Source organism: Phaseolus vulgaris, chromosome 3, assembly GCF_000499845.2.
Source record: "Phaseolus vulgaris cultivar G19833 chromosome 3, P. vulgaris v2.0, whole genome shotgun sequence".
NCBI lineage: Eukaryota > Viridiplantae > Streptophyta > Magnoliopsida > Fabales > Fabaceae > Phaseolus > Phaseolus vulgaris.
The window spans coordinates 35,070,904-35,089,553 of NC_023757.2; the positions used below are offsets into that span (position 1 = coordinate 35,070,904).

Consider the following 18,650-nt stretch of genomic DNA (forward strand, 5'->3'; position numbering starts at 1 on the left):
ATAGTATGCAGAGTTGATATAACCATATGAAAAGGAACACACCTTTATTTGCTATACGTTGCGTTGTTAATTACCTGAAGCAAACAAGCACATTTCCTACCAATTCACCTCCTTTCCTTCCTCTTAAAGACTAAAATGACAGACACAAAAAAAGTATGTACCTTAAATAATGGAAAAAAGAAGTTAACATGATACTTTTATGACTTTTTTTTAAAAGAACTGAGTTTGCTCAGGAATATCAGAATGACTCGAACATGCCAACCAATTTAATCCATTAAAAGAAGTTGAGATGAATTAAAAGAAGTTGGACCTATCAGTTTAAAAGGATTAAAGATGAGACAGGTTAAATTGAATTGAATTTTTATTAAACACTTTCATAAAATGTTTGGTTAAATATAGATTTAAATGTACTTTAGTTATTTATAGTTTTGTGAATGTATATAATTTTTATTTTTATAAAAAACTATAAAGGTGAATAATTACAATGTTAATTATGTGGGATATGAATAGTAGCGTTTAATTATAAGTTTTTAAATTGTCATTCGAAAGAGTACGTTGCTAAAAATTAGATGGTATATTATGTTTTACTGAAATTGCTCAATTTTAAAAATTTAAGTGATCAAATGTACTTCTAAACTTTCTTTATGAACAAAAAATGTATATTAAGAAAAGTGTATTTGAGAATTAAGTATAAGATTTTATCAAATTATTATAAACTTTTTTGTTCTATTATTTTATATTATATTTATTTAACTTGTGATGGTAAATTAAAAAATTGAAAAATAAGACGAGTATGACAATATTTTTGTAACTGTAAGATTGAATTTATTTGAAATTACTTAACTATCTGTTCTTTCTATTATCTAACTCAGTCTACAATCTATTAAATATGAATTGGATTTAAATTTTCAAGTTAATTTTAGAACGAGTCCAACCAATCTGAATTTTGCAGTTTCAAAAAAATTGCATTATTCACTACTGAATTTGGACGATCTGTTTGCCAATGCTTAGGGAGCAGAACCAATAATTTTATTTATTTCTGGAAAATAGCTACTTTTTCTCCGCTTCTACTACCTCAATTGCTTGAACGTTCGATATACAACCAAGAATTTTTTTGGCATGAAACAAAAATGGAGAGAGTAATAAAAAGGGGAGGGGGAATCACACTTTTATTTCCAAAATAAATAACTTGTTGGGTGGCTTTTACACTTTACTGTACAAACTTCATAATCATAAGTATCAAAACAACCTAAGTAATTTCTTCCCCTAAAACAATTTTGAATGAAAAAAATGAGTAACAAGAAACACCAAAGACAAGCAATCAACCCCTACATAATTAACACCAAGCAACTCTTCAACAAAGAAAGAACCTAAATATCTTTATTTAATTTCTACCTTTCACTTGTTAAAAGAAAACTCATGCTGTCCTTTCACTTCCATATGTTCAATTTCTTACTGCAAAAAACAGATAGCAAGCTCCCTGAGATATAAAACGCATAAGAATGTCAAATGCACGGAGCAGACAGACGGTGAAGTGTACTTTAAAAATCAGAACAACTGAACTGCCATCTTGAGTTTGTTCTGTTTCCATTTTGGTAACTTGTAAAATTCCGTCTTAGCCATCCCTAATTTCTCTTGGAACTCCGCAGGTGACAAATAAGCCTGTCCATGAAGGTCAACCAAGTCAGAACTAACATGAAATAAAGCTTGGTTATTTGATGCAATTTCCAAAGAATGAAGGGGGAAAACAGAAATGAGAAACACGCAAGATGATGCTACATTAAATCTAGTTGTTTTCATTATACCTCTCGTTTAGTAACGTCAATATCTGTTACAGGATCTGTAGATTCTGTGTTAATGCGATCATGTGGGTAAACTGGGAGACTTTCATCATCTTCAGCTTCACCCTCTTTCACATCCTCCTCTATGGTAAGGGATTCTATTCTCCTGCTCATAGAAGCCCCCTCGGCAATTATCTCGGGGTTTGATATGGCGGTAACTAAACTCACTTCATATCATAACAATACAAAAAGGGAAAAGGCATTTTGTATCAGAAATATTCAAACACTAACATTAAATATCAATGCACTCATCTACTGCATACCTTTTTGGGATCGAGGAATCAAATTTTCTCGAGCTGATGGTTGTTCAAAACTAGAAGTAAGATGAGATATGGCTGAAAGTTTAGGTGCCGGTTTTGCTGTATCCTGTGCCCCAGATTTTGGGTACAGTTTTCTAACCATTGGAGGTGGAGTTGAAAGGTTCCTAGTATTTGTGTTCTCAAAAGTAGCTGCTAGTGCATTAAAGGCTGGAGATCTGCCCCTCACACGAACACGATCAGGACTGACCGACATGCTGCGGGAACGCTGAGAATCTGGCGCACCACCAGACCTTCCCCCATAAGATACGGATGATCTTCGTTTATGTTTCTGATAATGTATTAGATATTCAATAACCAAGCAGATATAACATGTTAGATCTATAACTTATGTCTTAATCTATTGCCAACTCAGACGCCTACTCATATGAAGGATCAACGCCCATTTCACATCCTTCAATAGTTGAATTCAGCAATAAGAATTCAATATATAGTTCAGTCAACCAAGTCCAGTTCACTTCATAACTAATTTTATTGAATGTAGCTACAAAAAATCGCGTGTTTACAAGTTTCTCGAAGGCTTGCAGCAATAAAATGAGATTAGGCCACAATTCTAGAAAACAGAAACAAATTACTGTTTCTTTTTCAATTATAAAAAATCTGAACTCATTTATAGATGCATTAGTTATTCATCTGTTATATCCTTAAGTTGTTGTAAAGTTTATTAGCAGCGTAAATCACATTCATTGATGAAAAAATTACTTTATTGAATTACAGAGAATGCCATTAAATAACAATTACTTAATCTAAGGAGTACTTTTAAAATAAAATTTAAGTTTATGACATTATTAATTAAAATTCATTAATTTATTTTCATTGGTGGAAAATATTTATTTCTTTTAAATAAAGAACCAAAAGTATGATCATTAATTTCCAGCAATGACTCTTGGTAGACTCATTTCAAAACCTTATGGCACTCTTCAGTATTTCTTTATCATTATTTTAGTATTATTTTAGTTTTACGACAGGAGGTTCTTCAAACATTTGTCTTCTCCAAGTTTGAACTTTGATCCTCTCGGAGTAGAACTGGATTAAGAAATTATGGGGCCTTACATAAACGTTATGTCTAATCTAATCTAATATCATTCACCAATATTTACTCTGTTCTTCTAGTTTTCTCAACAGTAAAGTAACTTGATGACAAAATTTATAAGCTAGTAAATCTAACATTTCAATCTATAAATAAAGTAACTAATCTATTCAATTTATCTTCAAACATTAAACTTTACTTATGAAATTTAATTATAAGAAAACCATTTCACAAATAACAACAATTACATGTTTTCTTTTGACAGAATAACAGTAAAAAATTATACTATGGGTGGGAAAGCAAGTTGATATGTTAGCCCACCACTAATTTGGCGAGATGGGTTGATACTTTTAGTTTAACTATAATTTTTAACTAAAAGCTAAAATAAAAAAAATGTTTAAATATTTTTTTCATTATATTATTTAAAATATAAATACACAATAGCATAACTTGAATTATTAACATTTAAAAATTATGTTTTAATCATTAATCATTAATTATAATATGAAGAGTAATTTTACATATAAAGATAATAATTCTTTGAATTTCTTTAATTAGAGATATTAAATAACCAATTAAAGATTTTAAAATATTTATTTAATGAAGTGTATTTATAATAATAATAAAAAATTATCGGAATAGCACGCCAACCTGAAGAACTATGACGAGTTAGTTCACCTTACCCTGTTAAGTTTAATATTTCTAATCAAGTAGTTATTTCTTTTATTTATTTTTAATACCTTTAATCATGGAATTAAATCAAGATCACCAATATCAAAATAATTACCAAATCTTAAAATACTTTGCCAGATTAATAATTTTTTAATTCATGCTCATCCAAAGGTTTACATTTCTGTGATTCAAAAAGAAACCAAATCAGAAAATTGAAACATATAGAAAGGGGTACAATTAGAATATCATACAGTAAAGTGTGTGCTTAGTTCAACTTATAAAAGTAATTATTTTTTTATCTTCATTTTAGACAGCTTTTGAAAAAAATATATTATTTTTCAAAGATTAAGCTAAAACAAGCACGGACTAAGAAAGTTTTGTGATAAATGGTTAGAAAATATAACTAGAATAGAAAAATTATATCAATGGGATAATTTTTTAATATAAAATTTTCCCACTAGATTGTATTAGTAGTGTGAGATTTAGATGGTTTGCATAAAGTTTTTGGTTCAAACTTTGACACCGTTTTTGTATATCAATGGGATAATTTTGTAATATAAAATTTTCCCACTAGAGTGTATTAGTGGTGTGAAATTTAGATGGATTTGCATAAAGTTTTTGGTTCAAACTTTGACACCGTCTTTGTATATCAAAAGAGGGACGGGGGGACCTGCTAACAAGGAACAATGGGATAAATAGACAGAATTCTGTTGGATAGAATTATCTCACTCGTGACATCTATCAAAGATTAATGCGATCATTCCTCACTCTTCAGTAAAAATGTTATTCTGTAATAAAGGAAGCAAAGAAAATATTACTTACAAGTACAAGTGCCGCTCCCCCACTTTTGACGATTGCAAGCTTCCTCTGAAACGAGTTTCCCAGCATCTACCATAAACAAGGAATTATTTATTATAGTAGCCAAAAAGTATAGGACTATTTGAGGTCATATGTATACATCGAAAAACTTACTGTGGATTTTGCAGACTCCCATTTAAAAAAGCGAGTAAAGAAAGGTGGCTCGTTACCTTCCTTGACAACATATATTGGAGCTTCACGAGATAATTTTTCTAGAAGAAAATCATGCTCAAGAAATTTCTGTACAATTCCAAAGAATAAGTTAAAAATTGCATACCTGGTTTCAGAAATACTAGAACGTAAAATACATTGAAACTGCTTTATAGTATTCTAATAATGATAGAAAGAGTTGTGTTGTGATAGTTAAACTTAAATCAATATTAAAAATTGAAAAAACCTAAAAGAACATTAACCTAGTGGTAAGATGTTTGACTTATAATGTAACTCTATATTAGACTGCTAGTCACTAAATTAATCTAGAATGTCTATGGCTTCCAGGAAAAGCAAAACTAGTTATACCTCACCAATTGTTAGAGCCTGCATTCTACCCTTTGCGTCAACCTGCTGGCCAAGCCAGACGAAGATTTCAGAGTGACAATCCAAGATGTAAATATCTTCTGTCATCAAATCATCCTGGGAAAAGTTGTATATCTCTTTCACCTGCAAACATTACTTCAGATTAATGCACTGCAGAACAAATTCAAATTTTTGCATCTTCACAAGCAAAGCGTAAGACATAGCAATAAGATTTTATTGGGGATGAAATCACACCCCAGTTTAATTCACCATCTAGATCCATCTCAAATTAGCAAAGATGATCAATAACACACTGACCAGTCTTTCAGTCAGCATTCCACATCCACAGCTAGTCTTCAAAGAAGCCAAGATGACCATAACCACTTTGCAGAAAGATTATGTCCTAGGTCCTAACATGATGCTTTTACATGGATCAGATCAGATTGTTTCGTTCTTTTTTGCCAATCATTATTATGTCAACTACTCATTATATAAGTTTGACTATTTTGATATCAAGTGTTATACCACGTCACATCTAATTAAGTCCTCAGACACATAATGTAATTATTATAACTTAATGAAAACCAAAGAAAGCATCTTTCTAGCCTCAGATTTGAGTAACAGCAGTGTGGTTGCTAAAAAATGTCTTCTAAAATAGTATATTATCCAAAGTTTTTTAACCTTTCACTGGCCATATTCTTGTTGGTTTTCCTAGCTTTTTTTTCAATCCTATGGAATCACTGTTGAAAATGGACCCTGTCATTGAGTGTTTAAATACAAGGGGGGGCAACTTAAAAGTTAAAATGTCGTAATAAAATATTGAGATAGGCAAAAACTTCTTTAACATGCCTTCACACCATAACTCGGAATATTCCAAAATCATGATATCAACAGATCAGCGGGTGTACACACCTTTAAATTTCCTGCACATTGGTCAGGCAGGCAGGGAAAGAAGCCATCACAAACATGTCAGTCATTTGCCTTTAAGAAGATAAGGAACTGGGGATGGAGAAGGTAAATCTGTTCAGCCAACAAAAAATTAGTTCCTACCTTTTGAGAAGTCGCAAGAAACTAGGTGAGGGTCACTTTCTTCATCCCTCGCGATCTTTTGACCGGGGTATTCTGATTTTCCGCCCAACAAATCCCAAAACAGTTCCGATTCTACGCCTTCCTTATGTGATTTGCTTTGTAAATCCGGCTACAGTCAATTGGCAAGCATATGTTTTGATTAATAAACAGTGATGTATATTTTTTATATAGACATAGTTCGCAGGATGGGTAATGTGGCTTGGCCGATAACACCTGCCTGGACCAAACCCAGGACCTGAACCTAAGAGGAATTATTGGTAGCCCTAACGGCAAGTTTATAAATAACCAGCATAGTTAACCATTTTCAACATGCAAAAATAGACTATGTTTGCCCAAAGAACCTTTTGGTCTTTGATTTGGACATATCACATTTTCCACATTAAACATATTTCAGGACATAACGGACCTTAATCAAATCCAGCATTCTGTCAAGAAGCTCTTGATCATCTGAAGTTGCTAAACCTCCAGACCAAGTAAAAACAGTGGACCCGCTATGAAGTATGTAACAATAAGTGGAATTCAAGGAGGAAGCAACCTGGTTGACAAAAGGAATAGGAAAATTATTATTTAAAGAGAATGGTATTTTTACAACTCGTATAGTCTGTGTAGTTGTACAATATTTATCTTTTCGGCCCAATAATAAAAAATTATTTAATTTTAGTCCCTATAAATATTATTTTAATCCTTTTTAGTCTCTATAAATACTATATTTAGTCTTCCTTCTATCAATTAAAGTCATAGGAATTAAAAGAGATTAAAAAATAGCATACATAAGAAAAAGGACGAGTTTTAAGTACACGGACCAAAAGATAAAATTTATTTATAGGGTTCAAATCAATAATTTTTAACTTTAAATAAAATCTGTATAATTTAAAAGAAGAGAGTTTGAAATACCCATAAAAGTAAAGTTGATAGAGATAGCTGCTATAAACAGACAAAATGACATACTGGTTCAACTTGTATAGCTTGCATATTGTCTGGGCCAAAGCCCTGGATGCGGAATAATGCAACACCATCCTCGCTGTATGTCGCATCTGGAATTTCCTTCTCTGCAATGTAATTCTTGTATCCATCACTAAGTCCACCCTGATAGACAATTAAAATACATGACCAGTATTAAACAAAACAATTATATTCATAAAAAATAAGTTTTTTTCTTAGTTAACCCAATACCAGAATCCCACAAACCTTGAAAACAATACAGCTTTGCAGGATGGCATGAAATTGAATTGGTTCACTGCCTTCATAGATACGAACCTTCAATTAATTACACACGGATACTATCAATAGGGATACAAGCAAACAAGACAAAAATCTATCAGCAAATTGAATATAACACATTCAAAGAAAAATTACCAGGGAAGGAAGAAACTTCATTGACTCAACCATTTTGCTTGCTAGAGAAAGAGCTGAAGCCCTCTCTTCCTAATTTCAACAAAGAAAGATTCTGTAAGGAATGGAGGCAAACACATTTATTCAAGGCTTTCTGGTCCCTAGAGTTCCCAATGTTGAGTACAGTGTAATGAAATGTATAAGTAAATACTAATACAGTTTCAATTCCAGTAGAATATTTTGCAGTCAGATTTTCTGCTTTGCTTACATAAAAGATAGCATTATAAACACACAAGTGAAAATAGTAGAATAAAGCTCTTTAAATTTTTCACCTCAACACTAGCCTTTCCAATCCATGTTCCTATAAGATGCTCTTCCTTATCTTCTCCAGGATATGAATATTGAAAGATGTAGCAATCTCCATTGTAAAATTTTGACTGATCAGTGGCTGGAAGAAGAATCTTATCCTTGCCATTAACACGCCAAACCTGTGTGTAGTTATGTTAAAGCTCTTCTTAACAACACAAACAAATAAGCAAGAGAAATTTACTACTCTGAAATTACAATTAGTCAAACCAAATAAGGAGAAGTACAGAACATATCGTTTGAAACCCACATAGGATATCACATGTTTAAGAAACAAAAGAAAATATTGGCCAGCATGTCAACTACAATCATTCATAAAGTCTGGAAACTACTTTCACCTTCTTGCCTTAAATCTCAACCATAGTTTTGATGTAAATTTCATAAACTCTGTTAAAGGACTTATTACTGCAGTAGTTAGGCCATGGTCCTAAGATATGGAACCTGTATTCCAAAAATTGAAAAATAGAGACACATGGACCATGGAGGACAGAAAGAGGGAGAGGTCATTATGCTAAGTGGAAGCTTGAATGTGATCCATAAGGAGGCTGCAGATATGGTGATTGTGATTAATTAGAAGAGAGAAGGAATTGGGAGCTTGGACAAATTTCGAGAAGGAATGGAAGGAAGTTGTATTCCACAGCTATTTCTCTTTGCTTTCCTCTTATCTTAGGGTTATATTAAAAATGTGTTCCTCATGAAATTGTTTTCAAGTTCTTAATTGAGAAACTCCACATTTTGGTTCCTACATGGAAAAATGTTTACAAATCGGTCCTTACCATTTGCAAAGTTTATAACAACACTAAATGTTTATTGAGTTGACGAACGTTTGTTGAATTGATTCCTACTATCATACAAGACAAAAGTTTGACAAGTCAGCAAACATCTTACACCATTATGGCTTCAGAAAATAGTAGGAAACTATTCATAAACACTTTTTTCATGTAGGAATCAAAATTTAGAATTTTTCATATAGGCACCAAAACGAAAAATGATGTTAAGTATAGGTACCCAATTTTCAATATAACCTTTATCATTCCATATTCTATACATTCATTGTTTCTGATATACTTGTAAGTTTTCACATTGATTTTAGTAGCTAATAGCTCATATTTCACTCAATGGGACTTTACTGGTCTGTATTCTTTTACATAAAATTCTTAAATCCTAACAGTGGAATGTGGGAAATTCCTTGTACTCGTTATGCAAAAATATATTATGTTGAATTGCTTTTTCCATACTTAATCAGGTTAGACCAAATACCAAATGAGAAAAAGAAATCATTTACAGTCGATCATCATCTAATTAAATTATTAAAAAATGGCCTAAATAAGATTTTGGTCCCTATATTCTATCTATTTGATTTTTGGTCCATCAAGGATCAATACCTTAGTAAAAAGAAACTATAGGAGGAACCGATCCTTCATGGAGAATAGGGACCACTAGCTTAATGGGTAGAAAATATAGGACCAAAACTAAAATCAGAGGAAAATATAAGAACCTTGACTTTCACGACAGGTATCAAAACCCAAAGTGTCAACAAGATTAGCTAAATCCCTAATTTATTTCTTCCTTACTGATTCTCCTATAATTTCTCTACAGTATATACTTGAATAGATTGGAACAGCCGAATTACTAGTTTTATTTCATTAATTGACAAATTTGAATTGCTATAAATTAGTTATGTATTGGACAAAGTTTCCTTGTATAGTTATAGGCAAAGTTTTCATGTATAACTTCAAAATTCTTATTAAATTGGATTATCTCAGTGATGAGAGGCATTCAGTCATTCTTAGGAGCTTTCGCGTTTGCACTTTTCAACCCCGATTTCTCTTGGGTTATTGTTTAGTGTTCAAATTCTTAAAATTTTGTTTGGTGGGAATTTATTCCTCTCAAATAATCATGTCTGGAGAAAAGTTGTATAGTACGATTCAATGGGAAAAATTATTTAGCTGAGAATTCCAGTTCAAAAAGTTTGTGAAATGGCAGGAACTTGTGACAACATGTTGATGGGTCTAATCCAGCTCCCAAAGACAACTCGAAACTTCAAAAATGGTCGGCTGAATATCAGATTCAATTGAACCACATATGGTGGGCAATCTAACATCATTTTCTACAACAAAAGAAATATGGGAATATTTGAAACTGATCTATAACCAATACAATAGTGCACCTCACTTTCGGTTGGAGTTGGAGATTGAAAATTTCATCCAAGGAAATTTTGACTCTTGAGCACTAAGATTTAGGTTTCCTGAATCTGTGGAGTGCAGACGTGATAAATTCCTTGATGATATTGTTATTACTAGTTCAAATCTTGTATTGATTCAACAACTATAACATCTTACTTTTCTTTTCATACAAAGGTATATTTCTTGGGTTTGGAAGTTCAAAACATTTTTGCTAGTATTCTCTTTACCAACACAAAAACACTCAAGAGTTAGTCACTTTGGCTGGATTGCAAGACACCACTTTTGTCCAAACTCCTATGGAAGTGAATGTGAAGCAAGTTGGTTGATCCTTCTCTATATCGTCCATTGGTTGGTAGCCTCAATCATTTGACTATTAGTTTCCTTATTCTTGCTTGTGTTGCTCCGCAAGTTAGTTAATTTATGTAATCTCCTCGTTTTTGGCATTTGCTTGTTCACCAAATAGTTGGATACCTACAAGGTAGTCTTGGTTAAGGTCTTTACTTCCCTTATTCGTCTCCTATTCAATTGGTTGCTTACAGTAATTTTGACAAGGCTAGTTGTGTTTCTGGTTGGTGTATAGTTGTTGGTCTTTCTCTTATTTCTTGGAAGAATAAGAAACAACCTCGAGCTTTTGAATTTTGTACCGAGTTTGAATATTTGGCTATGTCCTTTACTTATTTTGAGATTGTTTAGCTTTGTAGGTTATTGGAAGAACTTGGGTTTCCTCAACAAGAGGCTACTTCTTGTTATGCTAACAATACTAATGCTATCCAACTTGCAAGCGAATGTAGCAAGGTGGATTATCACTATATTTATCAATCCTATGATGCCCACCTCTTTTGTCTTCCTCGTGTCTCCACCGATCTTCAAATTGCTTATACCTTTACTAAGGCTCTATCTCGATCTTGCTATCAGTTTTTGGCGGAAGATTGATGCTTCAAGATCCACCATCATCAATTTGCGGTGGGGGTGTCAACAGGATTAGCTAAATCCCTAATTTATTTCTTCCTTGTTGATTCCCCTATAATTTTTTTATAATTTACGGTGATTAACCCTAACGATTCTATCACGGACTTGAGGTCCGAACAAATAGATTTGCACAAATTTGAATAGTCGTAAACTAGTCATGTATCAGACAAAGTTTCCTTGTATAGATATAGGTAAAGTTTTCTTGTATAATGTTAAAGATTCTTAGATTTTTATTAAATACAAACTTGGTACAAAGTAAAGAAAATGAAGGGACTTAATACCAAAGAATAAGATTGTAGGATAAAATACAAATGAATATAAACTATTGGAAGAAATATCTCATTCAAATAAAACAAAATGATAATAATTTGATTAAGTATTAATATGTAGCAGATAAATCGCAAAGGATCATAGATTTTTATTTTACGTCCAATTTGTGGAGGAAGTGTCATGTTGCTTATTCTACATTAAACCTTTTCCTATTCTATATTTATTTCTCTCATAAAATGTTAAGCATCTACTGAATTAGTTCTAAATCAAATCTAAACCAGTCTAATACTCTAGGTTTCACATTATCCTATCATGAGATAGAATACAGCTCTTAACCTCAAGCGCATTCAGTTGCATTGTATGCCTCTCATTGTGATGACCATCTTTGGAATGGGAGACCAGTGGAGTATTATGGATACAGTGATTGTGATTCCAAAAGATTCTTTCAATATAAGAAATCAATTAGATAAGGGATATAAGACCACAGAAAATTTAAACTTAATACCAACAAAAGTTACATCAAGAGATTTCAATTTCGTGAATTATTTATTGTATACAAATTAGTCGAGTACCTGCAAATTTCCTGTGCAATCTATGTAGGGTTGAGGTTCTTCTTTTACAGGTTCAGATTTTAGGAGACCCTTGACATCCAATCCTTGACGTTTTAGAAGTGCTAGAAAGTTACAAAAAAGGGAGAGAATTACAAGAACATGATGAAAGCCGGGAAAATGTTGCTGACAAAATCAATTTAAAGGTGAAGAAACATATTCAGTTCAACGACAAAACATAAAATTTAATTAAAACTACCTGCTACCTTGCCACGACCCTCTTCAGACATTACTTGAGTTGTCTGAGGCCAAGAATCAAACTTGGACTTGAACATTACTGTTTCAAATCCTTCAATTACACGAATTATATGGGACTTTGGTCGACCAGCGCCACTTACTAACTTCTGTTTTTTAGTCCACAAAAATTCAAGAGTCATTCGAAGTCAGAGAATATGTTCAACAATACTAAGAAAGAAACAAGAGATGTTACTTCTGCAGCTCCGCTTGCACTTTTTCTTTCATCAAGAGATGTGTTTCTTCCCATCCATGCAAACACTTCCAATCCACAATCTATAATATAGCATTTGTTTGTCTCCAGCATTTCCTTTGTCAAAGAATCAGTTTCTACAGGTTCTGTCTTCCCCTTGTCAACACTGGAAAAGTTATAATTTCACAATAACTAGAGCAACATAGAATTTTCCATTTCAGTATAATAAATAAATTTCATATATGTAATTAGCATTATTTTCATAGTCTCAGAATTACATACAACTTTGGGTAGAAAGAATAGTAAATTTATAATAGTCTTACGTTGATAAACACCATAAGTTTTCAGAAGGCAAAGAAAACAATAGGTAAAAAATTAAACAAAATATATATTTAAACATAAGCAAACTGCATCCAAGTATCGTTTGATAAAAAAGTGAAAGGAATATACTGACTGCAAATATAAATGAAAAAACAGGTGGAAAAACGGAAAAACATATTACCAAAGTAGCTTTGGAGGATGAGAATCAGCAGACTTATCGTCATCACTGACTGTTTTCCGTGGAAGAGGAGCAAAGCCCCCAAAGCAACCCCAAAATTCTCCAGTTTCAGAATCAGACATCAACTTTCCATCCTCTGCAAGAAATTCAAGCATATATATCCAATTAGTGATGTTAAGCAATCATCTTGAATCTGTAAAATATACTTACACTTACCAATGGAAGCTATCTCGCATTTCCCATCATGGTAGGTATCCTTAATAAACTGTACAACTTCCAATGCTTTAGCCCTTTCTTGAATACATGAATTGGAACCATTAAATTGGAAAATTTTGGACTCAGTATCCAGAATAAAAATATCATCATGGTTTAGTGAAGATCGAGCAAATGGAACCTATAACCAACACAAATAGCTAATCAACAAGTAGAAAATAAAGTTTACATATGTGGTGTTGTATACAGTATGCACAATAATAATATACAAGACTCAAACATCAATGAGTCAAAGCAAGAAGAATAAGGTCAAACTTGCCTCTTTGACATGTACCACATGTTTCCCTTTGCATACAAACAACCGTATTGTATGTTCTTCAGCCTCAACATGTTTAAAACCAGAGGAAACTCCACCTTCTTGAGGTATGATGCATGGTTTGAAATAAGAAAGGAACTTTTCAGTCTCATGGCCTTGTACTTCACGATACTGAACAGCCCGTCCTCCCAGGGCTGCATCCAACTCGACTGTCTTGATGGCTGCAACACCAGCTTCATCCTATTTTATATTTGTGATTATCAGTGAGAAAATGAGTCGAGGAAGACTATATAATATCAAATAAAAATAATTGGAGGTGGTAGCAATATATAAACAGCAAAACTTACCTGACTGGTCTTTTTACCAAGCCAATAATGGATATCATAACGCAGAGCACCACTTTTTGAAGCAGTTGTCTACATGGAGAGGATAAGCAAAAAGAAAATTTTGATGTTCATGAAAAACATTAATGCATACCTGATGCAGGAAGCAAAATAAACTAAAGAAAAGTAAAAACTACCCGACTAATATTTATCTGCAAAATATCAAATAATGAAGAATAACGTAAATCCAACAAAAAAGTTATACCAAGGAAGATATTGAGACTTGAACCAAAGATCTCAAATTTTTATTTTGGCGGGAGGAAAACAAATTTGATATGGTAAAGAAGCCAACAATCTCTTTTTAGAGAAAACCACATACTTATACATTTGAGAGAAAATAATATATTTCCTAAACGCATGCAATCATACTTTAAACCATTCTGTACCGAAAGTTCCCAAACAGAAGTTCCTACTAAAGAACGACTGGCCAAGCTATCCAGATTCTCTACTAAAAATAATATATTTCTTAAATTAAATGCATGTAATCATTCTTTTCACCTCTATCGTATTACTTTATTGTCAAGATATGTCTACTAATCAAAAGATTTGATTATGTAAATCTCTAAGCTTCTAGTTTTCCCATCCGATGCATGTAACTAGTCTCTCTAGCTAAAATTGGAATTGTTGACTATCCCAAGAAGAAGAAGAAAAAGATGTCAAACATAAATATGCTCACATTTTAGTCCTGCGAGTGGAGTGGTTCATGTACACCAACATTTGTGTGCATACTAAGAAAAAACTTCATAACCAGAACTTCATCAACCAAGAGACAGAATCAGTTAGCATTCTTATTTACCATTAGATGGATGAGTGTTCTCAATCACTTCATGTCTTATAGAAGGCAACAATCGTCTCAAGTCTGACTAGTTCATGATAAACTTTGTCTAATTCTTCTAGCCATGTAGAACTATACTTCTTCTAAAACTAAGGTGTTACAACGTGAAATGGTAAAATAAGAATACAAAAATTAAATAATTTAGTTACTATAAGCAAGAGAGCTACACACACAGTTGTAATAAATATAGAAGTATTTGATAATATACATAACCCTGCCTAGACCCCATAATAGTGACCAAAAAATTAATAATAGTGGGAGCCTCATGCCCAGGACCTGATTATTCACATGAACCCTGACACTATTTTTACATTTGCAGGTATTAAAGGCATAGAGTTTACATTTTTTTATCGGTAAATGTTAGTTTTTGTTAGCAAGAAGATTCAAGTCTCTCCCCTCCAATTTTACCACCAAGACAACCTTATATATCTCCTAAAGCATAGAGTTTACATGATGAATGTTCTACAAAGAAAAATAAAATAAAAACACCAAAGTCATTATCATATGGTATTGCATATTGTTTTGATTCATCATTGATATATAATCAATATAGTCCTTATAAGACTTGGGTAGTCCTCATATTATAAGCTAATTTTTTTAAATTGAGTTATGCTTCAAGCGCAAATTCTAATATGGTATTAAAACCAACCAAAATTCTATCTCAATACAATTTGCATCATGTGAACGATAGGTAAGTCCATATAATACAGAAATAAAATAAAAAAATACGAGCTTCTTGCGACAGGGGTTACCAACTGGAGGCTAGGAATGAGAATCATTTGGAAAATATTGCTTACCTTCAAGATCATATAGGAATCCCCAGTGAAAAACTTTCCATAAGATGACTGAGGGATGGGAACTGGATTAAAATTCTCAATACGCCATATTTCAAGTCCACTGTATATGGTCAAGGAGAACAATGCAGAAATCTAATGAAGCAGCGGCAACCTTGAATGAATTGTCAAGATGAAAATATGATAATAGTTAAACAGCAAGATAATTATTGTTAGCTAGTGCAGGATACGCCTTTTGGCCAGCTCCCTTGAAAGCTGGATCCAAATCTCTCATAGAAACGGACATACTGCTCTTCTACTATTTGGTCTTCCACAGCCTAGCTTGAATATAGAAAACAATTACCCTGAAAGAAAGCCCTGTAGAAAGGAAATATCTAATTGATCCAGGGTGGGTGTAAGAAGAAAATGAAAAGGCTTCCACTAATTTTTTTCAACTAGGAAAATCTGGCTCAGAATAACTTTATGAAGACAAATTGATTTACTGATGATACAAGTGGTTACAATTAATGTGCTCAACACTAGATTTACCATTCACTCACAAAACTCACAGAATTAACTTACATATATTCATGTTCCACAAATTTTCACATGTATAGGAATACATTCTTAAGCGTGTCAACAACTTACTCACTCATAGCTGTTTAAAGTGAAAAAGGAGTATAAAAATAAATCTCTTATGCTTGTTGCTGGTAAAAACAGTCATATCCTAATATCTAGTTGGTATAACCTCGTTAAATGCCAAAGTGCTCCAATCCCATTTTCCTTATCGATTACCTTACCTAATTATTTTCAAGGGGAATATGCCTTTAGCTTTGGAAAGTGCATTTTCAGTGATCAAATAATAAGTCCTCGTTAATGCTGACTGACTTAAAATATTTTGTATCACGTTTATTCAAAACAGAACACACGCACAAATCTTCAGAGGCACATGCAGTAAAGACAACGTACAGAATTTGCCTGAAACATCTAACCCAAACAGTTTTAATGAGAGAATGACATTTAAAGGAAGAGTGGTTTCGGGAAATTTGTCAGCTAGTAATAATATCAATTGAAAGAGAGAAAATGTCTGGGTATACATAAATTAATCTACGGGTTTCGTATGAATGCAAGCATAACAAGTAATAACAAGCTCAATTCCACAAATATATAAAAGAACTTTTTACTTAAGTTCACCTGTTTTATCCTTAAAGTTTCGCCAATGTGCAATTTTACTCCTTAAATTTTTTTTATCCCAGATTTCTTCAATTAACTTCTTAAAATTTAGCAATTTTTATTCACTATTAAATTATATATTAACAGTAGGCCCTAATTATTTAATTTTAGGAAACTTAAGTCAATCCCTGTCTTGAAGTAGGAAGTTGGTTTCTGATAAAAATGAGCTTAAAAGGAGCAAACAGGGAAGCCAAAGTTCAAAAAAGGAGGTATGGAAGATGTTGCATTGAAGTGATTAATTCTGTGATAAGTGCTACAATCGAGCCACTGCAAGCTGGATAGAAGGAATGTCAATGAGGTGGTGGAGATAACGGTGTATTTTGATGGTTTTGTAGGCCGCAGTTAATAAAAAAAAAAAAGAGTCTATCTCTGCCATTAAAATTTATCAGAATCAAAACTGCACATTCTCTAAAACAGATATCCTTACAATTTTCAAACTTCGAAATCCTCTATTTGAACAACAATAACAAAAAGCAAAATCCAGGAAAAAAAAAACTAGTATACACTAAAAGCAGCGAAACAAACAATGAATCGCATTCCGATTTCCAGGCTTTATACCTGGAATTTCAAAAATTCATGAAACTAAGTAGGAGAAAAAAAAAACACTCAAAACTCGATATGAGGGGAACCAAAAAGACTAGGAAAAATTAACAATTGAATTCAATTTCATTGACACAAAAGTCCCTTGTCCTTAGCCTCTTTCAAGTACAATTTTCTGGCCTTCAATTATTGTTCGAGCAAAATGTCAATGCCTTAAAATGCCATCAATATTTAATTAAATTAAATGCGAGAGGAGAGTTGAGAATTTGAATAGAATGCAATTGCGAATTGCGCAGTCGTAAATGAAACACAGTTTCAAAATAATGAGAGGAGGAAATGGAATTCAAATGCGTGGGCGAGGCAAAGGTGAAACAATGAACACAAGTACCTTGTAACCAAGCAATGACCTAGGCGAGAAAGTTCATTCTGTCGTTTCTCTTCTTCCGCTTTGGTTTCAGTGGGTAAATAGCGAACATGCATGTAAACTAGTTTGTTTAATTTCAAAGTTCTGTTTCCTTGAGTAGGTTCTAGATTTATTTTTTTTTAAAAATGATTTTGTTATTTATTTATTTTATTTAATTTTAATTTTAAGGAGAAGAGAGAATAGGGTAAAGGAAAGGAAAGGAAAGGGATGATGCGAGAAAGACTGGTGAATGGCTGGTGATGCAGCAAGCTGACCTCCGCATTGCGAGGATTAGACGCGGAAAAGAGATAAACCTGGAAAACAAGAGTTCTCATCACCCAATTCCCATGCCAATTGTCTTACTTACTGTCTTATTCATTCATGCAATGCAACTCCCATTTTCACTATACTACACTAGGATTTTAGATTATGTAATATAATAATACTATTTCATATTTCTATTCTTTCAATGTTAATATGAACCTTAATTATTTTACTGTAACTTTAATTTATAATATCAGTACCTACAGTAGGAAATAAATTTTTTCAGCAATATTTATAGCAAAAAATAAGAAGAAATAAAATTAACTTGTTTATAAATTATTAAAAGTCATATTTTTTATTAATAATCTACATAGTAGCTCATAAGTTAATTTTGTTTAAAAGCTGATTTTATTTTGTTTACCTGTAATTACTCAGAAAGAAGTTTTCCCTGACTGAATTTTTAAAAGTATAATGATAAAATAAATTAGCTTGGTAAAATAGTTACTAGAATTGTAAAATATCAATTAAATTAGTCTTTGAAATTACGATAATTGGTTATAGTATTTCCAAATTAAATAAAAAAAATTAACAAATAATCTCTAAAAAAATTAAAGTAGTTCTTTATTATTAGTCGGTATCATCTAACAATATTGAATAGACTAGATTCCTAAGCATGCTTACATAATTAAAAAGGTTTAGTCTCTAATTAA

General features: G+C 32.3%; 1 protein-coding gene across 2 annotated transcripts; it reads right to left on the bottom strand.

Annotated features, from left to right (window-relative positions):
• Positions 1-1,140: 1,140 nt before the first annotated feature.
• On the bottom strand, positions 1,141-17,957 carry LOC137807310 (villin-4-like). 2 transcript variants are annotated; one of them, XM_068607906.1, is made up of 24 exons: positions 17,662-17,957; positions 15,752-15,878; positions 15,525-15,624; positions 13,857-13,925; positions 13,513-13,749; positions 13,197-13,374; positions 12,984-13,116; positions 12,485-12,647; positions 12,254-12,398; positions 12,019-12,119; positions 7,988-8,143; positions 7,680-7,748; positions 7,512-7,580; positions 7,272-7,409; positions 6,730-6,858; positions 6,285-6,432; positions 6,147-6,157; positions 5,238-5,378; positions 4,833-4,958; positions 4,683-4,748; positions 2,105-2,429; positions 1,806-2,008; positions 1,541-1,662; positions 1,317-1,455 (listed from the first exon to the last, which is right to left on the bottom strand). In XM_068607906.1, exons 2-23 carry the CDS (start codon positions 15,805-15,807, stop codon positions 1,549-1,551), a joined length of 2,877 nt encoding a protein of 958 aa, XP_068464007.1. In that variant the 5' UTR covers positions 15,808-15,878; positions 17,662-17,957; the 3' UTR covers positions 1,317-1,455; positions 1,541-1,548. The 2 variants fall into 2 exon arrangements, with proteins under 2 accessions (XP_068464006.1, XP_068464007.1); XM_068607905.1 differs by having other exon boundaries at positions 1,141-1,662.
• Positions 17,958-18,650: the final 693 nt, after the last annotated feature.

Excerpts from the sequence above, each read along its gene's own strand:
- LOC137807310 (XM_068607905.1), bottom strand. The coding sequence starts at position 15,807 with ATGTCCGTTTCTATGAGAGATTTGGATCCAGCTTTCAAGGGAGCTGGC. Across the intron at positions 12,648-12,983 it reads CATCCTCCAAAGCTACTTTG|TGTTGACAAGGGGAAGACAG; the intron begins GTAATATGTTTT and ends TAACTTTTCCAG. Across the intron at positions 2,009-2,104 it reads GATTCCTCGATCCCAAAAAG|TGAGTTTAGTTACCGCCATA; the intron begins GTATGCAGTAGA and ends TATGATATGAAG.